This window comes from Oncorhynchus nerka, unplaced genomic scaffold, assembly GCF_034236695.1.
Source record: "Oncorhynchus nerka isolate Pitt River unplaced genomic scaffold, Oner_Uvic_2.0 unplaced_scaffold_1076, whole genome shotgun sequence".
Classification (NCBI taxonomy): Eukaryota; Metazoa; Chordata; class Actinopteri; order Salmoniformes; family Salmonidae; genus Oncorhynchus; species Oncorhynchus nerka.
In genome coordinates, this window is record NW_027040236.1 from 166,302 (window position 1) to 191,460 (window position 25,159).

The 25,159-nt window shown below is 37.2% G+C and overlaps 1 protein-coding gene across 1 annotated transcript in view; it reads right to left on the bottom strand.

Annotated features, from left to right (window-relative positions):
* LOC135570142 (unconventional myosin-XV-like) overlaps positions 1-24,309 on the bottom strand; it is a gene marked incomplete at its 3' end in the record, with an annotated part of 178,975 nt that extends 154,666 nt beyond the window's left edge. The window contains exons 1-6 of the mRNA XM_065016219.1: positions 24,306-24,309; positions 24,144-24,207; positions 23,998-24,057; positions 8,909-8,983; positions 5,278-5,368; positions 2,687-2,766 (exon numbers count right to left, since the gene is read on the bottom strand). Coding sequence (XP_064872291.1) covers positions 2,687-2,766; positions 5,278-5,368; positions 8,909-8,983; positions 23,998-24,057; positions 24,144-24,207; positions 24,306-24,309 — 374 coding nt within the window. The remainder of the gene's footprint in view (positions 1-2,686; positions 2,767-5,277; positions 5,369-8,908; positions 8,984-23,997; positions 24,058-24,143; positions 24,208-24,305) is intronic.
* Positions 24,310-25,159: the final 850 nt, after the last annotated feature.

The following is a 25,159-nucleotide window of genomic DNA, read 5'->3' on the forward strand; positions in this document are numbered from 1 at the left end:
TTGTAGATAGAGGTTATAGATAGATGATAGAGGTTATAGATAGAGAATAGAGGTTATAGATAGAGGTTATAGACCAGAGGATAGAGGTTATAGATCAGAGGATAGAGATTATAGATAGAGGATAGAAGTTATAGATAGAGGTTATAGACCAGAGGATAGAGGTTATAGACCAGAGGATAGAGGTTATAGATAGAGGATAGAGGTTATAGACCAGAGGATAGAGGTAATAGATAGAGGATATAGACCAGAGGATAGAGGTTATAGACATGAGGATAGAGGTTATAGATAGAGGTTATAGGCCAGGGGATAGAGGTTATAGATAGAGGTTATAGACCAGAGGATAGAGTTTATAGACCAGAGGATAGAGGTTATAGATAGAGTATAGAGGTTATAGATAGAGGTTGTAGATAGAGGTTATAGATAGAGGATAGAGGTTATAGATAGAGTATAGAGGTTATAGATAGAGTATAGAGGTTATAGATAGAGGTTACAGACCAGAGGATAGAGGTTATAGATAGAGGATAGAGGTTATAGATAGAGTATAGAGGTTATAGATAGAGGTTATAGATAGAGTATATAGATAGAGGATAGAGGTTATAGACCAGAGGATAGAGGTTATAGATAGAGTATAGAGGTTATAGATAGAGTATAGAGGTTATAGATAGAGGTTACAGACCAGAGGATAGAGGTTATAGATAGAGGATAGAGGTTATAGATAGAGTATAGAGGTTATAGATAGAGGTTATAGATAGAGGTTATAGACCAGAGGATAGAGGTTATAGACCAGAGGATAGAGGTTATAGATAGAGGATAGAGGTTATAGATAGAGTATAGAGGTTATAGATAGAGGTTATAGACCAGAGGATAGAGGTTATAGATAGATGTTGTAGATAGAGGTTATAGACCAGAGGATAGAGGTTATAGATAGAGGATAGAGGTTATAGATAGAGGATAGAGGTTATAGACCAGAGGATAGAGTTATTGATCATACTCACTGTTCCAGATAGATCAATATATACCAGATCATACTCACTCCTCCAGGTAGATCTATATATACCAGATCATACTCACTCCTCCAGATAGATCTATATATACCAGATCATACTCACTCCTCCAGATAGATCTATATATACCAGATCATACTCACTCCTCCCGATAGATCTATATATACCAGATCATACTCACTGTTCCAGATAGATCTATATATACCAGATCATACTCACTCCTCCAGATAGGTCTATATATACCAGATCATACTCACTCCTCCAGATAGATCTATATATACCAGATCATACTCACTGTTCCCGATAGATCAATATATACCAGATCATACTCACTGTTCCAGATAGATCTATATATACCAGATCATACTCACTCCTCCAGATAGATCTATATATACCAGATCATACTCACTGTTCCAGATAGATCAATATATACCAGATCATACTCACTCCTCCAGATAGATCTATATATACCAGATCATACTCACTCCTCCAGGTAGATCTATATATACCAGATCATACTCACTCCTCCAGATAGATCTATATATACCAGATCATACTCACTCCTCCAGGTAGATCTATATATACCAGATCATACTCACTGTTCCAGATAGATCAATATATACCAGATCATACTCACTCCTCCAGATAGATCTATATATACCAGATCATACTCACTCCTCCAGATAGATCTATATATACCAGATCATACTCACTCCTCCAGATAGATCTATATATACCAGATCATACTCACTCCTCCAGATAGATCTATATATACCAGATCATACTCACTGTTCCAGATAGATCTATATATCCAGATCATACTCACTCCTCCAGGTAGATCTATATATCACTCCTCCAGATAGATCTATATACCCAGATCATACTCACCTCCAGGTAGATCTATATATACCAGATCATACTCACTGTTCGATACATCAATATATACCAGATCATACTCACTGTTCCAGATAGATCTATATATACCAGATCATACTCACTCCTCCAGGTAGATCTATATATACCAGATCATACTCACTCCTCCAGATAGATCTATATATACCAGATCATACTCACTCCTCCAGATAGATCTATATATACCAGATCATACTCACTCCTCCAGGTAGATCTATATATACCAGATCATACTCACTCCTCCAGATAGATCTATATATACCAGATCATACTCACTCCTCCAGGTAGATATATATATACCAGATCATACTCACTGTTCCAGATAGATCTATATATACCAGATCATACTCACTCCTCCAGATAGATCAATATATACCAGATCATACTCACTCCTCCAGATAGATCTATATATACCAGATCATACTCACTCCTCCAGATAGATCAATATATACCAGATCATACTCACTCCTCCAGATAGATATATATATACCAGATCATACTCACTCCTCCAGATAGATCTATATATACCAGATCATACTCACTGTTCCAGATAGATCTATATATACCAGATCATACTCACTGTTCCCGATAGATCTATATATACCAGATCATACTCACTCCTCCAGATAGATCTATATATACCAGATCATACTCACTGTTCCAGATAGATCAATATATACCAGATCATACTCACTCCTCCAGGTAGATCTATATATACCAGATCATACTCACTGTTCCAGATAGATCTATATATACCAGATCATACTCACTCCTCCAGATAGATCTCCACGCTATTTCCCAAAGCGACTGGAGTTGTCGTTGCGAACTGTTTTGGCGTTTCCAAAGGATTCTAGAAGAGGAGCTGCCTCAAGAATCTGGCAACGTATTCAGAGAGAAAACATCAGAATGAAAATACCATGTAGAACAAGTCCAGTGTAGCTAGCTACTCTACAGAACACAGCAGGTAGAACATGTAGACAGCTAGCTACTCTACAGAACACAACAGGTAGAACATGTAGACAGCTAGCTACTCTACAGAACACAGCAGGTAGAACATGTAGACAGCTAGCTACTCTACAGAACACAGCAGGTAGAACATGCAGACAGTGTAGCTAGCTACTCTACAGAACACAGCAGGTAGAACATGCAGACAGTGTAGCTAGCTACTCTACAGAACACAGCAGGTAGAACATGTAGACAGCTAGCTACTCTACAGAACACAGCAGGTAGAACATGTAGACAGCTAGCTACTCTACAGAACACAGCAGGTAGAACATGCAGACAGTGTAGCTAGCTACTCTACAGAACACAACAGGTAGAACATGCAGACAGCTAGCTACTCTTCAGAACACAGCAGGTAGAACATGGAGATAGTGTAGCTAGCTACTCTACAGAACACAGCAGGTAGAACATGCAGACAGTGTAGCTACTCTACAGAACACAGCAGGTAGAACATGCAGACAGTGTAGCTATCTGCTCTACAGAACACAGCAGGTAGAACATGCAGACAGCTAGCTACTCTACAGAACACAGCAGGTAGAACATGCAGACAGCTAGCTACTCTACAGAACACAGCAGGTAGAACATGCAGACAGCTAAGCTACTCTACAGAACACAGCAGGTAGAACATGCAGACAGTGTAGCTACTCTACAGAACACAGCAGGTAGAACATGCAGACAGCTAGCTACTCTACAGAACACAGCAGGTAGAACATGCAGACAGCTAGCTACTCTACAGAACACAAGGTAGAACATGCAGACAGCTAGCTACTCTTCAGAACACAGCAGGTAGAACATGGAGATAGTGTAGCTAGCTACTCTACAGAACACAGCAGGTAGAACATGCAGACAGTGTAGCTACTCTACAGAACACAGCAGGTAGAACATGCAGACAGTGTGGCTAGCTAGTCACAGAACACAGCAGGTAGAACATGCAGACAGTGTAGCTACTCTACAGAACACAGCAGGTAGAACATGTAGACAGCTAGCTACTCTACAGAACACAGCAGGTAGAACATGCAGACAGCTAGCTCACTCTGCAGAGACAGTCAGAAGTCACAACAGTAAACAGAGACACAGTCAGAACAGTCACAACAGCACAGCACAGAGACAGTCAGAACAGTCACAACAGCACAGCACAGAGACAGTCAGAACAGTCACAACAGCACAGCGCAGAGACAGTCAGAACAGTCACAACAGCACAGCACAGAGACAGTCAGAACAGCCACAACAGTAAACAGAGACACAGTCTGAACAGTCACAACAGCACAGCACAGAGACAGTCAGAACAGTCACAACAGCACAGAGACAGTCAGAACAGCCACAACAGTAAACAGAGACACAGTCAGAACAGTCACAACAGTAAACAGAGACAGTCAGAACAGCCACAACAGTAAACAGAGACACAGTCTGAACAGTCACAACAGCACAGCGCAGAGACAGTCAGAACAGCCACAACAGTAAACAGAGACACAGTCTGAACAGTCACAACAGAGACACAGTCACAAAGGTAATAGAATGGAATATGATAGTATGGAATAATAGAATGGAATGATAGTATGGTAATAGAATGGAATGATACTATGGTAATATAATGGAATGATAGTATGGTAATAGAATGGAATGATAGTATGGTAATAGAATGGAATGATAGTATGGAAATAGAATGGAATGATAGTATGGTAATAGAATGGAATGATAGTATGGTAATATAATGGAATGATAGTATGGTAATAGAATGGAATGGAATGATAGTATGGTAATAGAATGGAATGATAGTACGGTAATATAATGGAATGATAGTATGGTAATAGAATGGAATGATAGTATGGTAATATAATGGAATGATAGTATGGTAATAGAATGGAATGATAGTATGGTAATAGAATGGAATGATAGTATGATAATAGAATGGAATGATAGTATGGTAATAGAATGGAATGATAGTATGATAATAGAATGGAATGATAGTATGGTAATATAATGGAATGATAGTATGGTAATAGAATGGAATATGATAGTATGGTAATAGAATGGAATGATAGTATGATAATAGAATGGAATATGATAGTATGGTAATAGAATGGAATGATAGTATGGTAATAGAATGGAATGATAGTATGGTAATAGAATGGAATATGATAGTATGGTAATAGAATGGAATGATAGTATGATAATAGAATGGAATATGATAGTATGGTAATAGAATGGAATGATAGTATGGTAATAGAATAGTATGGTAATAGAATGGAAGAGTATGGAATGATAGTATGGTAATAGAATGGAATATGATAGACACAGGGAGTCAGACACAGGAAGACAAGGTTAGGATACAGAAGTGTGTGTGAGAGTGTGTGTTTACCTGTTGTGTAATGTTGTGTTTGTGGTGTATTGCTGCTAGGTAACACAGCAGCAGTTTAGTGGCCTCGGTCTTCCCTGATCCACTCTCCCCACTGAAACACACACAGAACTTAATGTCAATATAAACACTAAAACAGCACCAACACACAGGTCACTACTGGATCTGAAGTTAGTGCTAAGTACAAACTAACTATACTTAAACCCCTAGATGCTGTTTTCCACTGTGCCCTTAGGTTTATTGCGGGTGATGGTTCTAGAACTCACCATTGGGCCCTGAGGTTTATTACCGGTGATGGTTCTAAAACTCACCATTGTTCCCTTAGGTTTATTACCGGTGATGGTTCTAGAACTCACCATTGGGCCATGAGGTTTATTACTGGTGATGGCGGTTCCTTTAGGTTTATTACTGGTGTGATGGTTCTAGAACTCACCATTGTTCCCTGAGGTTTATTACTGGTGATGGCTCTAGAACTCACCATTGTTCCTTTAGGTTTATTACTGGTGATGGTTCTAGAACTCACCATTGTTCCTTTAGGTTTATTACTGGTGATGATTCTAGAACTCACCATTGTTCCTTTAGGTTTATTACTGGTGATGGTTCTAGAACTCACCATTGTTCCTTTAGGTTTATTACTGGTGATGGTTCTAGAACTCACCATTGTTCCTTTAGGTTTATTTTTTACTGGTGATGGTTCTAGAACTCACCATTGTTCCTTTAGGTTTATTACTGGTGATGGCTCTAGAACTCACCATTGTGTTTTGTATTAAAAAGTGGGTTGGGCCTCTTTGTATGTAAGGAAAGAGCAGCATTCTCTTGTGTTTATTTACAAATCATTCAGGCAGAAACTTCCTATGTATCTATCATCATTATTTCAATTTAGACTTCCAAATGACCAACCCTGGTCTCAAGCTTAGATAACACTGGAGGCCCCCTTCGGTCTCCACAGAGTTGGGTAAAGCTAATTTTAGTTGTTTTGGGGCCCTTTATGGGGAACAAGTTACAGAGCTGTCTGAGATGTTCTGGTCCTCCTGGGTCGTTCAGATAAACCTGTCCGTTTCATTTTATTTGGTATGTGTTGGATGTGTTTCTGCAGGGCTCATCTGGAAAACATAGCCTGGTCTACGAATGACTTCCCTGTCAAAATGAAGGTCAAAAAACAACAAGCCTTTCCTTACCTCCCCTGCCAACAGCTTACCACTAAACACCATCATTATGATCCAGTCCAGAGTGGACCTGTGTGCTCGGTGTAGGGTGACGGTAACGGGGAGGTTTTCAGTTAACCAGAGACGGAGAGCTGAAACGTAACCCTGGAATGTGCTCACTGGGCCAACTTCCTCTGAGACATGACATGATACCGGCCCAGACATGGCTGGTCTTTCCTTACAGATGTCTCCGTCAGAACAGAGCTAGAGTGTCCCAGATGGGGGGTCGTCAGAACACAGCTAGAGTGTCCCAGATGGGGGGGTCGTCAGAACACAGCTAGAGTGTCCCAGGCAGGGGGTCGTCAGAACACAGCTAGAGTGTCCCAGACATGGCTGGTCTTTCCTTACAGACGTCTCCGTCAGAACACAGCTAGAGTGTCCCAGATGGGGGGGTCGTCAGAACACAGCTAGAGTGTCCCAGATGGGGGGTCGTCAGAACACAGCTAGAGTGTCCCAGACAGGGGGTCGTCAGAACACAGCTAGAGTGTCCCAGACATGGCTGGTCTTTCCTTACAGACGTCTCCCTCTGAGACATGATATGATACCGGCCCAGACATGGCTGGTCTTTCCTTACAGACGTCTCCTCAGAACACAGCTAGAGTGTCCCAGACAGGGGGGTCAGAACACAGCTAGAGTGTCCCAGACATGGCTGGTCTTTCCTTACAGACGTCTCCGTCAGAACACAGCTAGAGTGTCCCAGATGGGGGGTCGTCAGAACACAGCTAGAGTGTCCCAGATGGGGGGGTCGTCAGAACACAGCTAGAGTGTCCCAGACAGGGGGTCGTCAGAACACAGCTAGAGTGTCCCAGACATGGCTGGTCTTTCCTTACAGACGTCTCCCTCTGAGACATGATATGATACCGGCCCAGACATGGCTGGTCTTTCCTTACAGACGTCTCCGTCAGAACACAGCTAGAGTGTCCCAGATGGGGGGGTCGTCAGAACACAGCTAGAGTGTCCCAGACAGGGGGTCGTCAGAACACAGCTAGAGTGTCCCAGATGGGGAGGGGGTCGTCAGAACACAGCTAGAGTGTCCCAGACAGGGGGTCGTCAGAACACAGCTAGAGTGTCCCAGACATGGCTGGTCTTTCCACACAGACGTCTCCGTCAGAACACAGCTAGAGTGTCCCAGATGGGGGGTCGTCAGAACACAGCTAGAGTGTCCCAGATGGGGGGTCGTCAGAACACAGCTAGAGTGTCCCAGATGGGGGGTCGTCAGAACACAGCTAGAGTGTCCCAGACAGGGGGTCGTCAGAACACAGCTAGAGTGTCCCAGACATGGCTGGTCTTTCCTTACAGACGTCTCCCCTCTGAGACATGATATGATACCGCCCAGACATGGCTGGTCTTTCCTTACAGACGTCTCCGTCAGAACACAGCTAGAGTGTCCCAGATGGGGGTCCGTCAGAACACAGCTAGAGTGTCCCAGACAGGGGGTCGTCAGAACACAGCTAGAGTGTCCCAGACAGGGGGTCGTCAGAACACAGCTAGAGTGTCCCAGACATGGCTGGTCTTTCTTACAGACGTCTCCTCTGAGACATGACATGATACCGGCCCAGACATGGCTGGTCTTTCCTTACAGACGTCTCCGTCAGAACACAGCTAGAGTGTCCCAGATGGGGGCCGTCAGAACACAGCTAGAGTGTCCCAGATGGGGGGTCGTCAGAACACAGCTAGAGTGTCCCAGATGGGGTCGTCAGAACACAGCTAGAGTGTCCCAGATGGGGGGGGTCCTTCAGAACACAGCTAGAGTGTCCCAGATGGGGGGGGTCGTCAGAACACAGCTAGAGTGTCCCAGATGGGGGGTCGTCAGAACACAGCTAGAGTGTCCCAGACAGGGGGTCCGTCAGAACACAGCTAGAGTGTCCCAGATGGGGTCGTCAGAACACAGCTAGAGTGTCCCAGACAGGGGGTCCGTCAGAACACAGCTAGAGTGTCCCAGACAGGGGGTCCTTCAGAACACAGCTAGAGAATCCCAGACAGGAGGGGGACTTTCAGAACACAGCTAGAGAATCCCAGACAGCGGGGTCCTTCAGAACACAGCTAGAGTGTCCACGACAGAAGGGGTGGGGCTTTCAGAACACAGCTAGAGAATCCCAGACAGGGGGTCCTTCAGAACACAGCTAGAGAATCCCAGACAGAAGGGGGGGGGGGCTTTCAGAACACAGCTAGAGAATCCCAGACAGCGGGGGTCCTTCAGAACACAGCTAGAGTGTCCACGACAGAAGGGGGGTGGGGCTTTCAGAACACAGCTAGAGTGTCCCAGACAGGGGGGGTCCTTCAGAACATAGCTAGAGTGTCCACGACAGAAGGGGGGGGGGTCTTTCAGAACATAGCTAGAGTGTCCCAGACAGCAGGTCCCCAGGACCAAGTTTAGGAAACGCTGGGCTAGAGCGTATCATGAGGAAGCAGCTGTGTTGTGTAGTCACCTGATTATAATAACCTGGTTCTGTTTGACATCCATCATTTTGGTGTAGGAGACGTTTGCTATGGCAAACAGGTGTCTGAGGAGGACCACAGAATGGACACAAAGATAAAACATTAGCATGAATAACACATCATTTAGCACACAACACACCAATAATACACACAATACACCAATAATACACACAATACACCAATAACACACAATACACCAATAATACACACAATACACCAATAACACACAATACACCAATAATACACAATACACCAATAACACACAATACACCAATAACACACAATACACCAATAATACACACTACACCAATAACACACACTATACACCAATAACACACAATACACCAATAACACACACTACACCAATAACACACAATACACCAATAACACACAATACACCAATAACACACAACACACCAATAACACACACAATACACAATAACACACAATACACCAATACACACACACCAATACACACACACTATACACCAATAACACAATACACCAATAATACACACTACCAATAAACACACTATACACCAATAACACACAATACACCAATAACACACACACAATAACACACCACACCAATAACACACAATACACCAATAAACACACAATACACCAATAACACACAATACACCAATAACACACAATACACCAATAACACACACTACACCAATAACACACAATACACCAATAACACACAATACACCAATAATACACACTACACCAATAACACACACTATACACCAATAACACACAATACACCAATAACACACACTACACCAATAACACACAATACACCAATAACACACAATACACCAATAACACACACTACACCAATAACACACAATACACCAATAATACACAATACACCAATAACACACACACACCAATAAACACACTATACACCAATAACACACAATACACCAATAACACACAATACACCAATAACACACAATACACCAATAATACACACAATACACCAATAACACACAATACACCAATAACACACAATACACCAATAACACACAATACACCAATAACACACAATACACAATAACACAATACAACCAATATACACAATACACCAATAACACACAATACACACCAATAACACACAATACACCAATACACACAATACACCAATAATACACAATACACCACTAATACACAATACACCAATAACACACAATACACCAATAATACACAATACACCAATAATACACACATACACCAATAACACACAATACACCAATAACACACAATACACCAATAAACACAATACACCAATAATACACAATACACCAATAACACACAATACACCAATACAACAATAACAATAATACACAATACACCAATAATACACAATACACCAATAATACACAATACACCAATAATACACAATACACCAATAACACAATACACCAATAATACACAATACACCAATAAACACACAATACACCAATAATACACAATACACCAATAACACACAATACACCAATAATACACAATACACCAATAATACACAATACACAATAATACACAATACACAATAATACACAATACACCAATAACACACAATACACCAATAACACACAATACACCAATAATACACAATACACCAATAACACACAATACACAATAATACACAATACACCAATAATACACAATACACCAATAATACACAATACACCAATAACACACAATACACCAATAATACACACTACACAATAATACACAATACACCAATAATACACAATACACCAATAACACACAATACACCAATAATACACAATACACCAATAATACACACAATACACCAATAATACACACAATACACCAATAACACACAATACACCAATAACACACACACAATCAATAATACACAATACACACCAATACACCAATACACAATACACCAATAATACACAATACACCAATAACACACAATACACAATAATACACACAATACACCAATAATACACAATACACCAATAACACACAATACACCAATAACACACAATACACCAATAATACACAATACACCAATAATACACAATACACCAATAATACACACATACACCAATAATACACAATACACCAATAATACACACTACACCAATACACACAATACACCAATAATACACAATACACCAATAAACACACAATACACCAATAATACACAATACACCAATAATACACAATAATACACCAATAATAATACACAATACACCAATAACACACAATACACAATAATACACTATACACCAATAATACACAATACACCAATAATACACAATACACCAATAATACACAAACACCAATAATACACAATACACCAATAATACACAACTACACCAATAATACACAATACACCAATAACACACAACACCAATAATACACAATACACCAATAATACACAATACACCAATAATACACTATACACCAATAACACACAATACACCAATAATACACAATAACACACAATACACCAATAATACACAATACACCAATAATACACACACTACACCAATAATACACAATACACCAATAACACACAATACACCAATAACACACACAATACAATAACACACAATACACCAATAACACACATATACACCAATAATACACCAATAATACACAATACACCACACACAATACACCAATAATACACACAATACACCAATAATACACAATACACCAATAACACACAATACACCAATAATACACAATACACCAATAATACACAATACACCAATAATACACAATACACCAATAACACACACAATAATAACACACAATACACCAATAATACACTATACACCAATAACACACAATACACCAATAATACACAATACACCAATAACACACAATACACCAATAAACACACAATACACAATAATACACAATACACCAATAATACACAATACACCAATAATACACACAATACAATAACACACAATACACCAATAACACACAACCAATAATACACAATACACCAATAACACACACAATACACCAATAACACACAATACACCAATACACAATACACCAATAATACACACACAATACACCAATAATACACAATACACCAATAATACACAATACACCAATAACACACAATACACCAATAACACACACAATACACCAATAATACACAATACACCAATAATACACAATAACCAATAATACACAATACACCAATAATACACAATACACCAATAAACACACAATACACCAATAATACACACTACACCAATAACACAATACACCAATAACACACAATACACCAATAATACACAATACACCAATAATACACAATACACCAATAACACACAATACACCAATACACAATACACAATAACACACAATAACACACAATACACCAATAACACACACAATACACCAATAACACACAATACACCAATAATACACAATACACCAATAAAACACAATACACCACAACACAATACACCAATAACACACAATACACAATAATACACAATACAATAATACACAATACACCAATAACACACAATAAGCACCAATAATACACAATACACCAATAACAATACACCAATAAACACACAATACACCAATAACACTAACACAATAATACACACAATACACCAATAATACACACAATACACCAATAATACACACACCAATAACACATACACCAATAATACACAATACACCAATAATACACAATACACCAATAACACACAATACACCAATAACACACACAATACACCAATAACACACAATACACCAATAACACACAATACACCAATAACACACAATACACCAATAATACACAATACACCAATAACACACACAATACACCAATAATACACAATACACCAATAATACACAATACACCAATAATACACACTACACCAATAATACACAATACACCAATAATACACATACACCAATAATACACCAATAACACACAATACACCAATAACACACAATACACCAATAACACACAATACACCAATAACACACACACTACACCAATATACACACAATACACAATAACACACAATACACCAATAATAATAACACACAATACACCAATAACACACACTATACACCAATAATACACAATACACCAATAATACACACACTAACACACAATCAATAATACACAATACACCAATAACACACAATACACCAATAACACACAATACACCAATAACACACACAATACACCAATAATACACAATACACAATAATACACATACACCAATAATACACAATACACCAATAATACACAATACACCAATAATACACAATACACCAATAATACACAATACACCAATAACACACAATACACCAATAACACACAATACACCAATAACACACAATACACCAATAAACACACAATACACCAATAACACACACATACACCAATAATACACAATACACCAATAACACACAATACACCAATAACACACAATACACCAATAACACACAATACACCAATAATACACAATACACCAATAAACACAATACACCAATAACACACACAATACACCAATAATACACAATACACCAATAACACACAATACACCAATAACACACAATACACCAATAACACACAATACACCAATAACACACACAATACACACAATACCAATAATACACAATACACCAATAACACACACTACACAATACACCAATAACACACAATACACCAATAATACAATACACCAATAACACACAATACACAATAATACACACAATAATACACAATACACCAACACACAATACACCAATAATACACACAATACACCAATAACACACAATACACCAATAACACACAATACACAATAACACACAATACACCAATAATACACTATACACCAATAATAATACACACAATACACCAATAATACACAATACACCAATAATACACAATACACCAATAATACACAATACACCAATAACACACAATACACCAATAATACAATACACCAATACACAATACACCAATAATACACAATACACAATAATACACAATACACCAATAATACACACACAATACACCAATAATACACTATACACCAATAATACACAATACACCAATAATACAATACACCAATAATACACAATACACCAATAATACACAATACACCAATAATACACAATACACCAATAACACACAATACACCAATAACACACAATACACCAATAATACACACTACACCAATAATACACACAATACACCAATAACACACAATACACCAATAATACACCAATAACACACAATACACCAATAATACACTATACACCAATAACAACAATACACAATACACAATAATACACAATACACCAATAACACACAATACACCAATAACACACAATACACCAATAACACACAATACACCAATAATACACAATACACCAATAATACACAATACACCAATAATACACAATACACCAATAACAATAATACACCAATAACACACAATACACCAATAATACACACAATACACCAATAATAACACCATACACTATACACCAATAACACACAATACACCAATAATACACACAATACACCAATAATACACAATACACCAATAATACACAATACACCAATAATACACTATACACCAATAACACACAATACACCAATAATACACAATACACCAATAACACACACAATACACCAATAATACACAATACACCAATAACACACAATACACCAATAATACACAATACACCAATAATACACAATACACCAATAATACACAATACACCAATAACACACAATACACCAATAACACACAATACACCAATAACACACAATACACCAATAACACACAATACACCAATAATACACAATACACCAATAATACACAATACACCAATAATACACAATACACCAATAACACACAATACACCAATAATACACCAATAACACACAATAATAACACACAATACACCAATAATACACTAACACACAATACACCAATAAACACAATACACCAATAACACACAATACACCAATAACACACAATACACCAATAATACACCAATACACCAATAATACACAATACACCAATAACACACAATACACCAATACACAATACACCAATAATACACAATACACCAATAATACACAATACACCAATAATACACAATACACCAATAATACACAATACACCAATAATACACAATACACCAATAATACACAATACACCAATATACACAATACACCAATAACACACAATACACCAATAATAATACACAATATACACCAATAATACACAATACACCAATACACAATACACACAATACACCAATAATACACAATACACCAATAATACACAATACACCAATAATACACAATAACACACAATACACCAATAACACACAATACACCAATAACACACAATACACCAATAATACACAATACACCAATAATACACAATACACCAATAACACACAATACACCAATAACACACAATACACCAATAATACACAATACACCAATAACACACACACCTATACACCAATAACACACAATACACCAATAATACACACTACACCAATAACACACAATACACCAATAATATACACCAATAAATACACCAATAACACACAATACACCAATAACACACAATACACAATAATAACACACACTATAATACACCAATAACACACACAATACACCAATAATACACAATACACCACACAATACACCAATAATACACAATACACCAATAACACACAATACACCAATAACACACACACCAATAATACACACTACACCAATAATACACAATACACCAATAACACACACCAAATAACACACAATACACCAATAATACACACACAATATACACACAATACACAATAATACACAATACACCAATAACACACAATAACAATAATACACAATACACCAATAATACACAATACACCAATAATACACACCAATAACACACAATACACCAATAACACACAATACACAATAACACACAATACACCAATAATACACAATACACCAATAACACACAATACACCAATAACACACAATACACCAATAACACACAATACACCAATAATACACAATACACCAATAACTACACAATACACCAATAACACACTAAACACCAATAACACACAATACACCAATAATACACAATACACCAATAATACACAATACACCAATAACACACAATACACCAATAACACACTATACACCAATAATAACACACACAATACACCAATAATACACAATACACCAATAATAACACTACATAAATAATACACAATACACCAATAACACACAATACACCAATAATACACAATACACCAATAATAATACACCAATAATACACAATACACCAATAACACACACACCTATAATAACACACAATACACCAATAACACACAATACACCAATAACACACACCAATAATACACAATACACCAATAATACACACAATACACCAATAATACACAATACACCAATACACACAATACACACAATAATACACAATACACCAATAACACACAATACACCAATACACAATGCACCAATAACACACAATACACCAATAACACACAATACACCAATAACAACTAACACACTATACACCAATAACACACACAATACACCAATAATACACAATACACCAATAATACACATAACACACAATACACCAATAATACACATACACCACAATACACCACACAATACACCAATAACACCAATATTACACTAATAACACACAATACAATCACACACACACCAATAATAATAACTAATACACCAACACTACACAATAACACCAATATTACACAATACACCAATAATACACAATACACCAATAATACACACAATACACCAATAACACACAATACACCAATAATACACAATACACCAATAATAATACACCAATAACACACAACACACCAATAACACACAATACACCAATACACAATACACCAATAACACACACATACACCAATACACAATACACCAATAATACACAATACACCAATAATACACAATACACCAATAATACACAATACACCAATAACACACAACAATACAATACACCAATAATACACAATACACCAATAATACACAATACACCAATAATACACAATACACCAATAACACACAATACACCAATAATACACAATACACCAATAAACACAATACACCAATAATACACAATACACCAATAATACACACTACACCAACACAATACACCAATAACACACACACCAATAACACACAATACACTAATAACACACAATACACCAATAATACACAATACACCAATAACACAATACACCAATAACATAATGCACCAATAATACATAATACACAATAATAACACCAATAATACACAATACACCAATAACACACAATGCACCAATAACACACAATACACCAATACACATACACCAATAACACACAATACACAATAATACACAATACATATTAATAACATTACTAATAATACACCAATAACACACAATACACCAATAACACAATACACTAATAACACAATACACCAATAATACACAATACACCAATAATAATACACACTAAACACTAACAATACACACAATACACCAATAACACACTATACACCAATAACACACAATACACCAATAACACACAATACACCAATAAACACAATACACTAATAACACACAATACACCAATAATACACATAATACACCAATAACACACAATACACCAATAATACACAATACACTAATAAATACACCAATAATACACAATACACCAATAATACACAATACACCAATAAACACACAATACACAATAATACACAATACACCAATAACACACTACACCAATAATACACAATACACCAATAATACACAATACACCAATAACACACAATACACCAATAACACAATAATACACAATACACCAATAACACACAATACACCACTAATACACAATACACCAATAACACACAATACACCAATAACACACAATACACCAATAACACACAATGCACCAATAAACACAATACACCATAATACACAATACACCAATAACACAATACACCAATAATACACAATATACCAATACACACACCAATCACACTAATAATAACAATACACCAATAACACACAATACACCAATAATACACAATACACCAATAATACACTATACACCAATAGCACACACAATACACCAATAAACACAATACACCAATAACACACAATACACCAATAACACACAATACACAATACACCAATAATAACACACAATGCACCAATAACACACAATACACTAATAACACACAATACACCAATAATACACAATACACCAATAATACACAATACACAATAATACAATACACCAATAATAATACAATACACCTGCAATAACACACAATACACCAATAATAATACATACACCAATAAACACATACACCAATAACACCAATAACAATTAATAATACACCAATAATACACAATACACCAATAATACACAATACACCAATAATACACAATACACCACTAATACACACTATACACCAATAATACACAATACACCAATAACACACAATACACCAATAATACACAATACACCAATAACACACAATACACCAATAATACACATAACACACAATACACCAATAATACACAATACACCACCAATAATAACACACAATACACCAATAATACACAATACACCAATAATACACAATACACCAATAATACACTATACACTAATACACCAATAATACACTATACACCAATAACACACAACACACCAATACACCAATAACACACACAATACACCAATAATACACACTACACCAATAATACACAATACACCAATAATACACATACACCAATAATACACAATACACCAATAACACACAATACACCAATAAACACACAATACACCAATAATACACACAATACACATCAATACACAATAACACACTATACACCAATAACACACAATACACCAATAACACACACAATACACCAATAACACACAATACACACAATAATAATAATAATACACCAATAATACACACAATAACACCAATAATACACACAATACACCAATAATACACACAATACACCAATAATACACAATACACCAATAATACAACAATAACACACACAATAATAAATACACAATACACCAATAACACACAATAATAACACACAATACACCAATAACACACAATAATACACAATACACCAATAATACACAATACACCAATAATAACACAACAACACACAATATAAAATAATACACAATAATACACAATAATACACAATACACCAATAATACACACAATACACCAATAATAACACACAATACACCAATAATACACACATACACTAATAACACACAATAATAATAACACACAATACACTAACACACAATACACACAATAACACACAATAATACACACAATACACCAATAACACAATAACAATAATAACACAATACACCAATAACACACAATACACCAATAATACACACAATACACCAATAACACACAATACACCAATAATACACAATACACCAATAACACATACACCAATAATACACAATAACATATACACCAATAACACACACTATACACCAATAACACACACTATACACCAATAACACACACTACACCAATAACACACACAATACACCAATAATACACACTACACCAATAACACACACAATAACACACAATACACCAATAATACACAATACACCAATAATACACTATACACCAATAAACACACAATACACCAATAACACACAATACACCAATAATACACAATACGCAATAACACACAATACACCAATAATACACAATACACCAATAATACACACACCAATAATACACAATAACACACACAATACACCAATACATACAATACACCAATAATACACAATACACCAATAACACACAACACACCAATAACACACAATACACCAATAACACACAATACACCAATAATACACACAATACACCAATAATACACAATACACCAATAATACACAATACACCAATAATACACAATTACACCAATAACACACAATACACCAATAACACACAATACACCAATAACACAATACACCAATAACATAATACACAATACACCAATAATACACAATACACCAATAATACACAATACACCAATAATACACAATACACCAATAACACACAATACACCAATAACACACTATACACCAATAATACACAATACACCAATAAACACACATACACCAATAACACACAATACACCAATAATACACAATACACCAATAATACACACAATACACCAATAATACACACAATACACCAATAACACAATACACAATACACAATACAATACACACAATACACCAATAATACACAATAACACACAATACACCAATAATACACAATACACCAATAATACACAATACACCAATAATACACAATACACCAATACACAATACACCAATAACACACAATACACCAATAACACACACTACACCAATAATACACAATACACCAATAACACACAATACAATAACACCATAATAACACACACACTACACCAATAACACACAATACACCAACAACACACACACAACATTGCATTAACACATAGACACAAACACACACACACACATAATACACTTCTAACAAACAGACACGCATCACAACAACACAGGAACAGGAAGTGTTCTTACGGAGGGTTCTCTCCAGAGCGGTTCCCTTTGTGCTTCAGCACCATGTCAGTTCCGCACATGTTGAACATCCCATAGGGGTTCACCGAGACCAGGATACTACCTATATATGTCTAGAGACAGAGAGATACATGTTGACCAGATACTACCTATATATGACTAGAGGGTTCACTGAGACCAGGATACTACCTATATATGACTAGAGGGTTCATTGAGACCAGGATACTACCTATATATGTCTAGAGGGTTCACTGAGACCAGGATACTACCTATATATGTCTAGAGGAGACAGAGAGGTACATGTCTGAGGGTTCCAGACCAGGATACTACCTATATATGTCTAGAGACAGAGATACATGTTGACCAGGATACTACCTATATATGTCTAGAGGGTTCACTGAGACCAGGATACTACCTATATGTCTAGAGACAGAGGTACATGCTGACCAGGATACTACCTATATGACTAGAGGGTTCACTGAGACCAGGATACTACCTATATATGTCTAGAGACAGAGATACATGTTGACCAGGATACTACCTATATATGTCTAGAGACAGAGAGGCACATGCTGACCAGGATACTACCTATATATGTCTAGAGGGTTCACTGAGACCAGGATACTACCTATATATGTCTAGAGGGTTCACCGAGATGTGATTACTACCTATATATGTCTAGAGACAGAGAGGTACATGTTGACCAGGATACTACCTATATATGTCTAGAGACAGAGAGACATGTTGACCAGGATACTACCTATATATGACTAGAGACAGAGGTACATGTTGACCAGGATACTACCTATATATGTCTAGAGGGTTCACCGAGACCAGGATACTACCTATATATGTCTAGAGGGTTCACTGACACCAGGATACTACCTATATATGTCTAGAGACAGAGAGATACATGCTGACCAGGATACTACCTATATATGTCTGGAGACTGGAGAGGTACATGCTGACCAGGATACTACCTATATATGTCTAGAGACAGAGAGATACATGCTGACCAGATACTACCTATATATGTCTAGAGAGGGTTCACTTTGATCTCAGGATACTACCTATATATGTCTAGAGACAGAGAGATACATGGGAGACCAGGATACTACCTATATATGTCTAGAGACAGGGTTCACTGAGACCAGGATACTACCTATATATGTCTAGAGGGTTCATGAGACCAGGATACTACCTATATATGTCTAGAGACAGAGAGGTACATGCTGACCAGATACTACCTATATATGACTAGAGACAGGAGATACATGAGACCAGATACTACCTATATATGTCTAGAGACAGAGGTACATGCTGACCAGGATACTACCTATATATGTCTAGAGGGTTCACTGAGACCAGGATACTACCTATATATGTCTAGAGGGTTCAGAGGGTTCACTGAGACCAGGATACTACCTATATATGTCTAGAGGGTTCACCGAGACCAGGATACTACCTATATATGACTAGAGACAGAGATACATGTTGACCAGGATATTACCTATATATGTCTAGAGACAGAGAGATACATGGAGACCAGGATACTACCTATATATGTCTAGAGACAGAGAGATACATGTTGACCAGATACTACCTATATATGTCTAGAGGGTTCACTGAGACCAGGATACTACCTATATATGTCTAGAGGAGTTCACTGAGACCAGGATACTACCTATATATGTCTAGACAGGGTTCACTGGAGACCAGGATACTACCTATATATGTCTAGAGGGTTCACTGAGACCAGATACTATATATGTCTGTACATGCTGACCAGGATAATACCTATATATGTCTAGAGACAGAGAGATACATGTTGACCAGGATAATACCTATATATGTCTAGAGACAGAGAGGTACATGTTGACCAGGATACTACCTATATATGTCTAGAGACAGAGAGATACATGCTGACCAGATACTACCTATATATGTCTAGAGCACAGAGATATACATGTTGACCAGGATACTACCTATATATGTCTAGAGACAGAGATACATGCTGACCAGGATACTACCTATATATGTCTAGAGGGTTCACTGAGACCAGATACTACCTATATATGTCTAGAGACAGAGATGTACATGTTGACCAGATACTACCTATATGACTAGAGACAGAGAGGTACATGCTGACCAGATACTACCTATATATGACTAGAGACAGAGAGGTACATGTTGACCAGGATACTACCTATATATGACTAGAGGGTTCACCGAGACCAGGATACTACCTATATATGTCTAGAGACAGAGAGGTACATGCTGACCAGGATAATACCTATATGTCCAGAGGTTCACCGAGACCAGATACTACCTATATGACTAGAGACAGAGAGATACATGCTGACCAGGATACTACCTATATATGTCTAGAGGGTTCACTGAGAACAGGATACTACCTATATATGTCTAGAGACAGAGATATACATGCTGACCAGGATACTACCTATATATGTCTAGAGACAGAGAGATACATGTTGACCAGGATACTACCTATATATGTCTAGAGACAGAGAGATACATGTTGACCAGGATACTACCTATATATGTCTAGAGGGTCTACTGAGACCAGGATACTACCTATATATGTCTAGAGACAGAGAGATACATGTTGACCAGATACTACCTATATATGTCTAGAGACAGAGAGATAAATGTTGACCAGATACTACCTATATATGTCTAGAGAGTTCACTGGAGACAGGACACTACCTATATATGTCTAGAGGGTTCACTGAGACCAGGACACTACCTATATACTGCCTCTGATCAAGAGAACATCCCTGGTCATCCTACTGCCTCTGATCAAGAGAACATCCCTGGTCATCCCTTACTGTCTCTGATCTTGCAGACTCACTAAACACACATGCTTGGTTTGTAAATGATGTCTGAGTTTTGAGTGTGCCTATATCCGTAAATAAATCAATAATAAACAATATGCTGTCAGCCTGTTTACTTCATAAAGGAATTTCAAATTATTTTATACTTTTACTTTGATACTTTAGTATATTTAAACCAAATACTTTTTAGACTTTTACTAAAGTAGTATTTTACTGGGTGACTTTTCACTTTAATTTGAGTCATTTTCATTAAGGTATCTATACTTTTAATTGTATGACACTGGGGAAATTTTTCCACCACTGCACGCACACACACACACACACACACACACACACACACACGCACGCACGCACGCACGCACACACACACAACCACACATTCCACTAATAACACACACAACAGTGATCCTAGCTATACGTCTGTACAGGGGGATAGAGGGACATGTGTGAATGTTAATAGTTTATCAGGTAATGGGCATAGTGTCCAGTGAGTTGTTAGTAAACTCACATAGATGATCTCCTCTCAAACCTCTTCAGGTTGAGCAGCACAGATCCATCAGACAGCTCCCTGGAACAACAGAGAGACCCGCTGAAATAGCAGCCTCCGTATCCTTTAATAAATAAGGCTGTTGTGTTGTGTTGTAAATTCTCTACTCCAGCTGCGTCATGTCCTCTACTCCGTCTTCCTCTGGCTGCTCCCGTACACCATGCTGGCAGGCTGCGGATGGAGTACATCTACACAGAGACACACCGTTGAGTTCATCTACCGACGTTCACAAGACATCGCAGCCAGTACCACTTATCATACCGGCATACCCATCGTACCAGCATACCTTATCGCACAGTGTTACCTTATCGCACCAGCATACCTTATCGTACCAGTATTACCTTATCGCACTAATATTACCTTATCGTATCAGTATTACCTTATCGTATCAGTATTACTTATCGTACCAGTATTACCGTATTACCTTATCGCACCGTGATACGTATTACCTTATCGTACCAGTATTGCCGTATTATCATCCAGCATTGCCGGCATTACCATCGCATTACCTTATCATACCAGTATTACCTTATCGTACCAGTATTACCTTATCATACCAGTATTGCCTTGTCGCATTACCGGTATTACCCATCGCACCAGTATTACTCATCATACCAGTATTACCGGTATTAACTTATCGTCCCAATATTACCTTATCGTACCAGTATTACCGGTATTTACCTTATCGTACCAGTATTACTGGTATTACCTTATCGCACCAGTATTACCTTATCGTACAGTATTACCGGTATTACCTTATCGTACCAGTATTACCAAGGCAGGGTAGCCAGTGGTTAGAGCGTTGGACTAGTAAACCGAAAGGTGCAAGTTCAAATCCCTGAGTGACCTTATCATACCGCATTGCCCTGAACAGGCAGTTAACCCACTGTTCCTACCATTGAAAATAAGAATTTGTTCTTAACTGACGGCCTAGTTAAATAAAGGTAAAAACATTTTATCAGTAAAAATTAAAACAATTACCTACTCGTACCAGTATTACCTTTTATCGCACCAGCATTACCATATTGCCAGTATTACCACGTATTACACTTTTATCATGTATTACCAGTATTACCTTATCGTACCAGTATTATTGTTGTGCATTACCCATCGTACCTCAGTA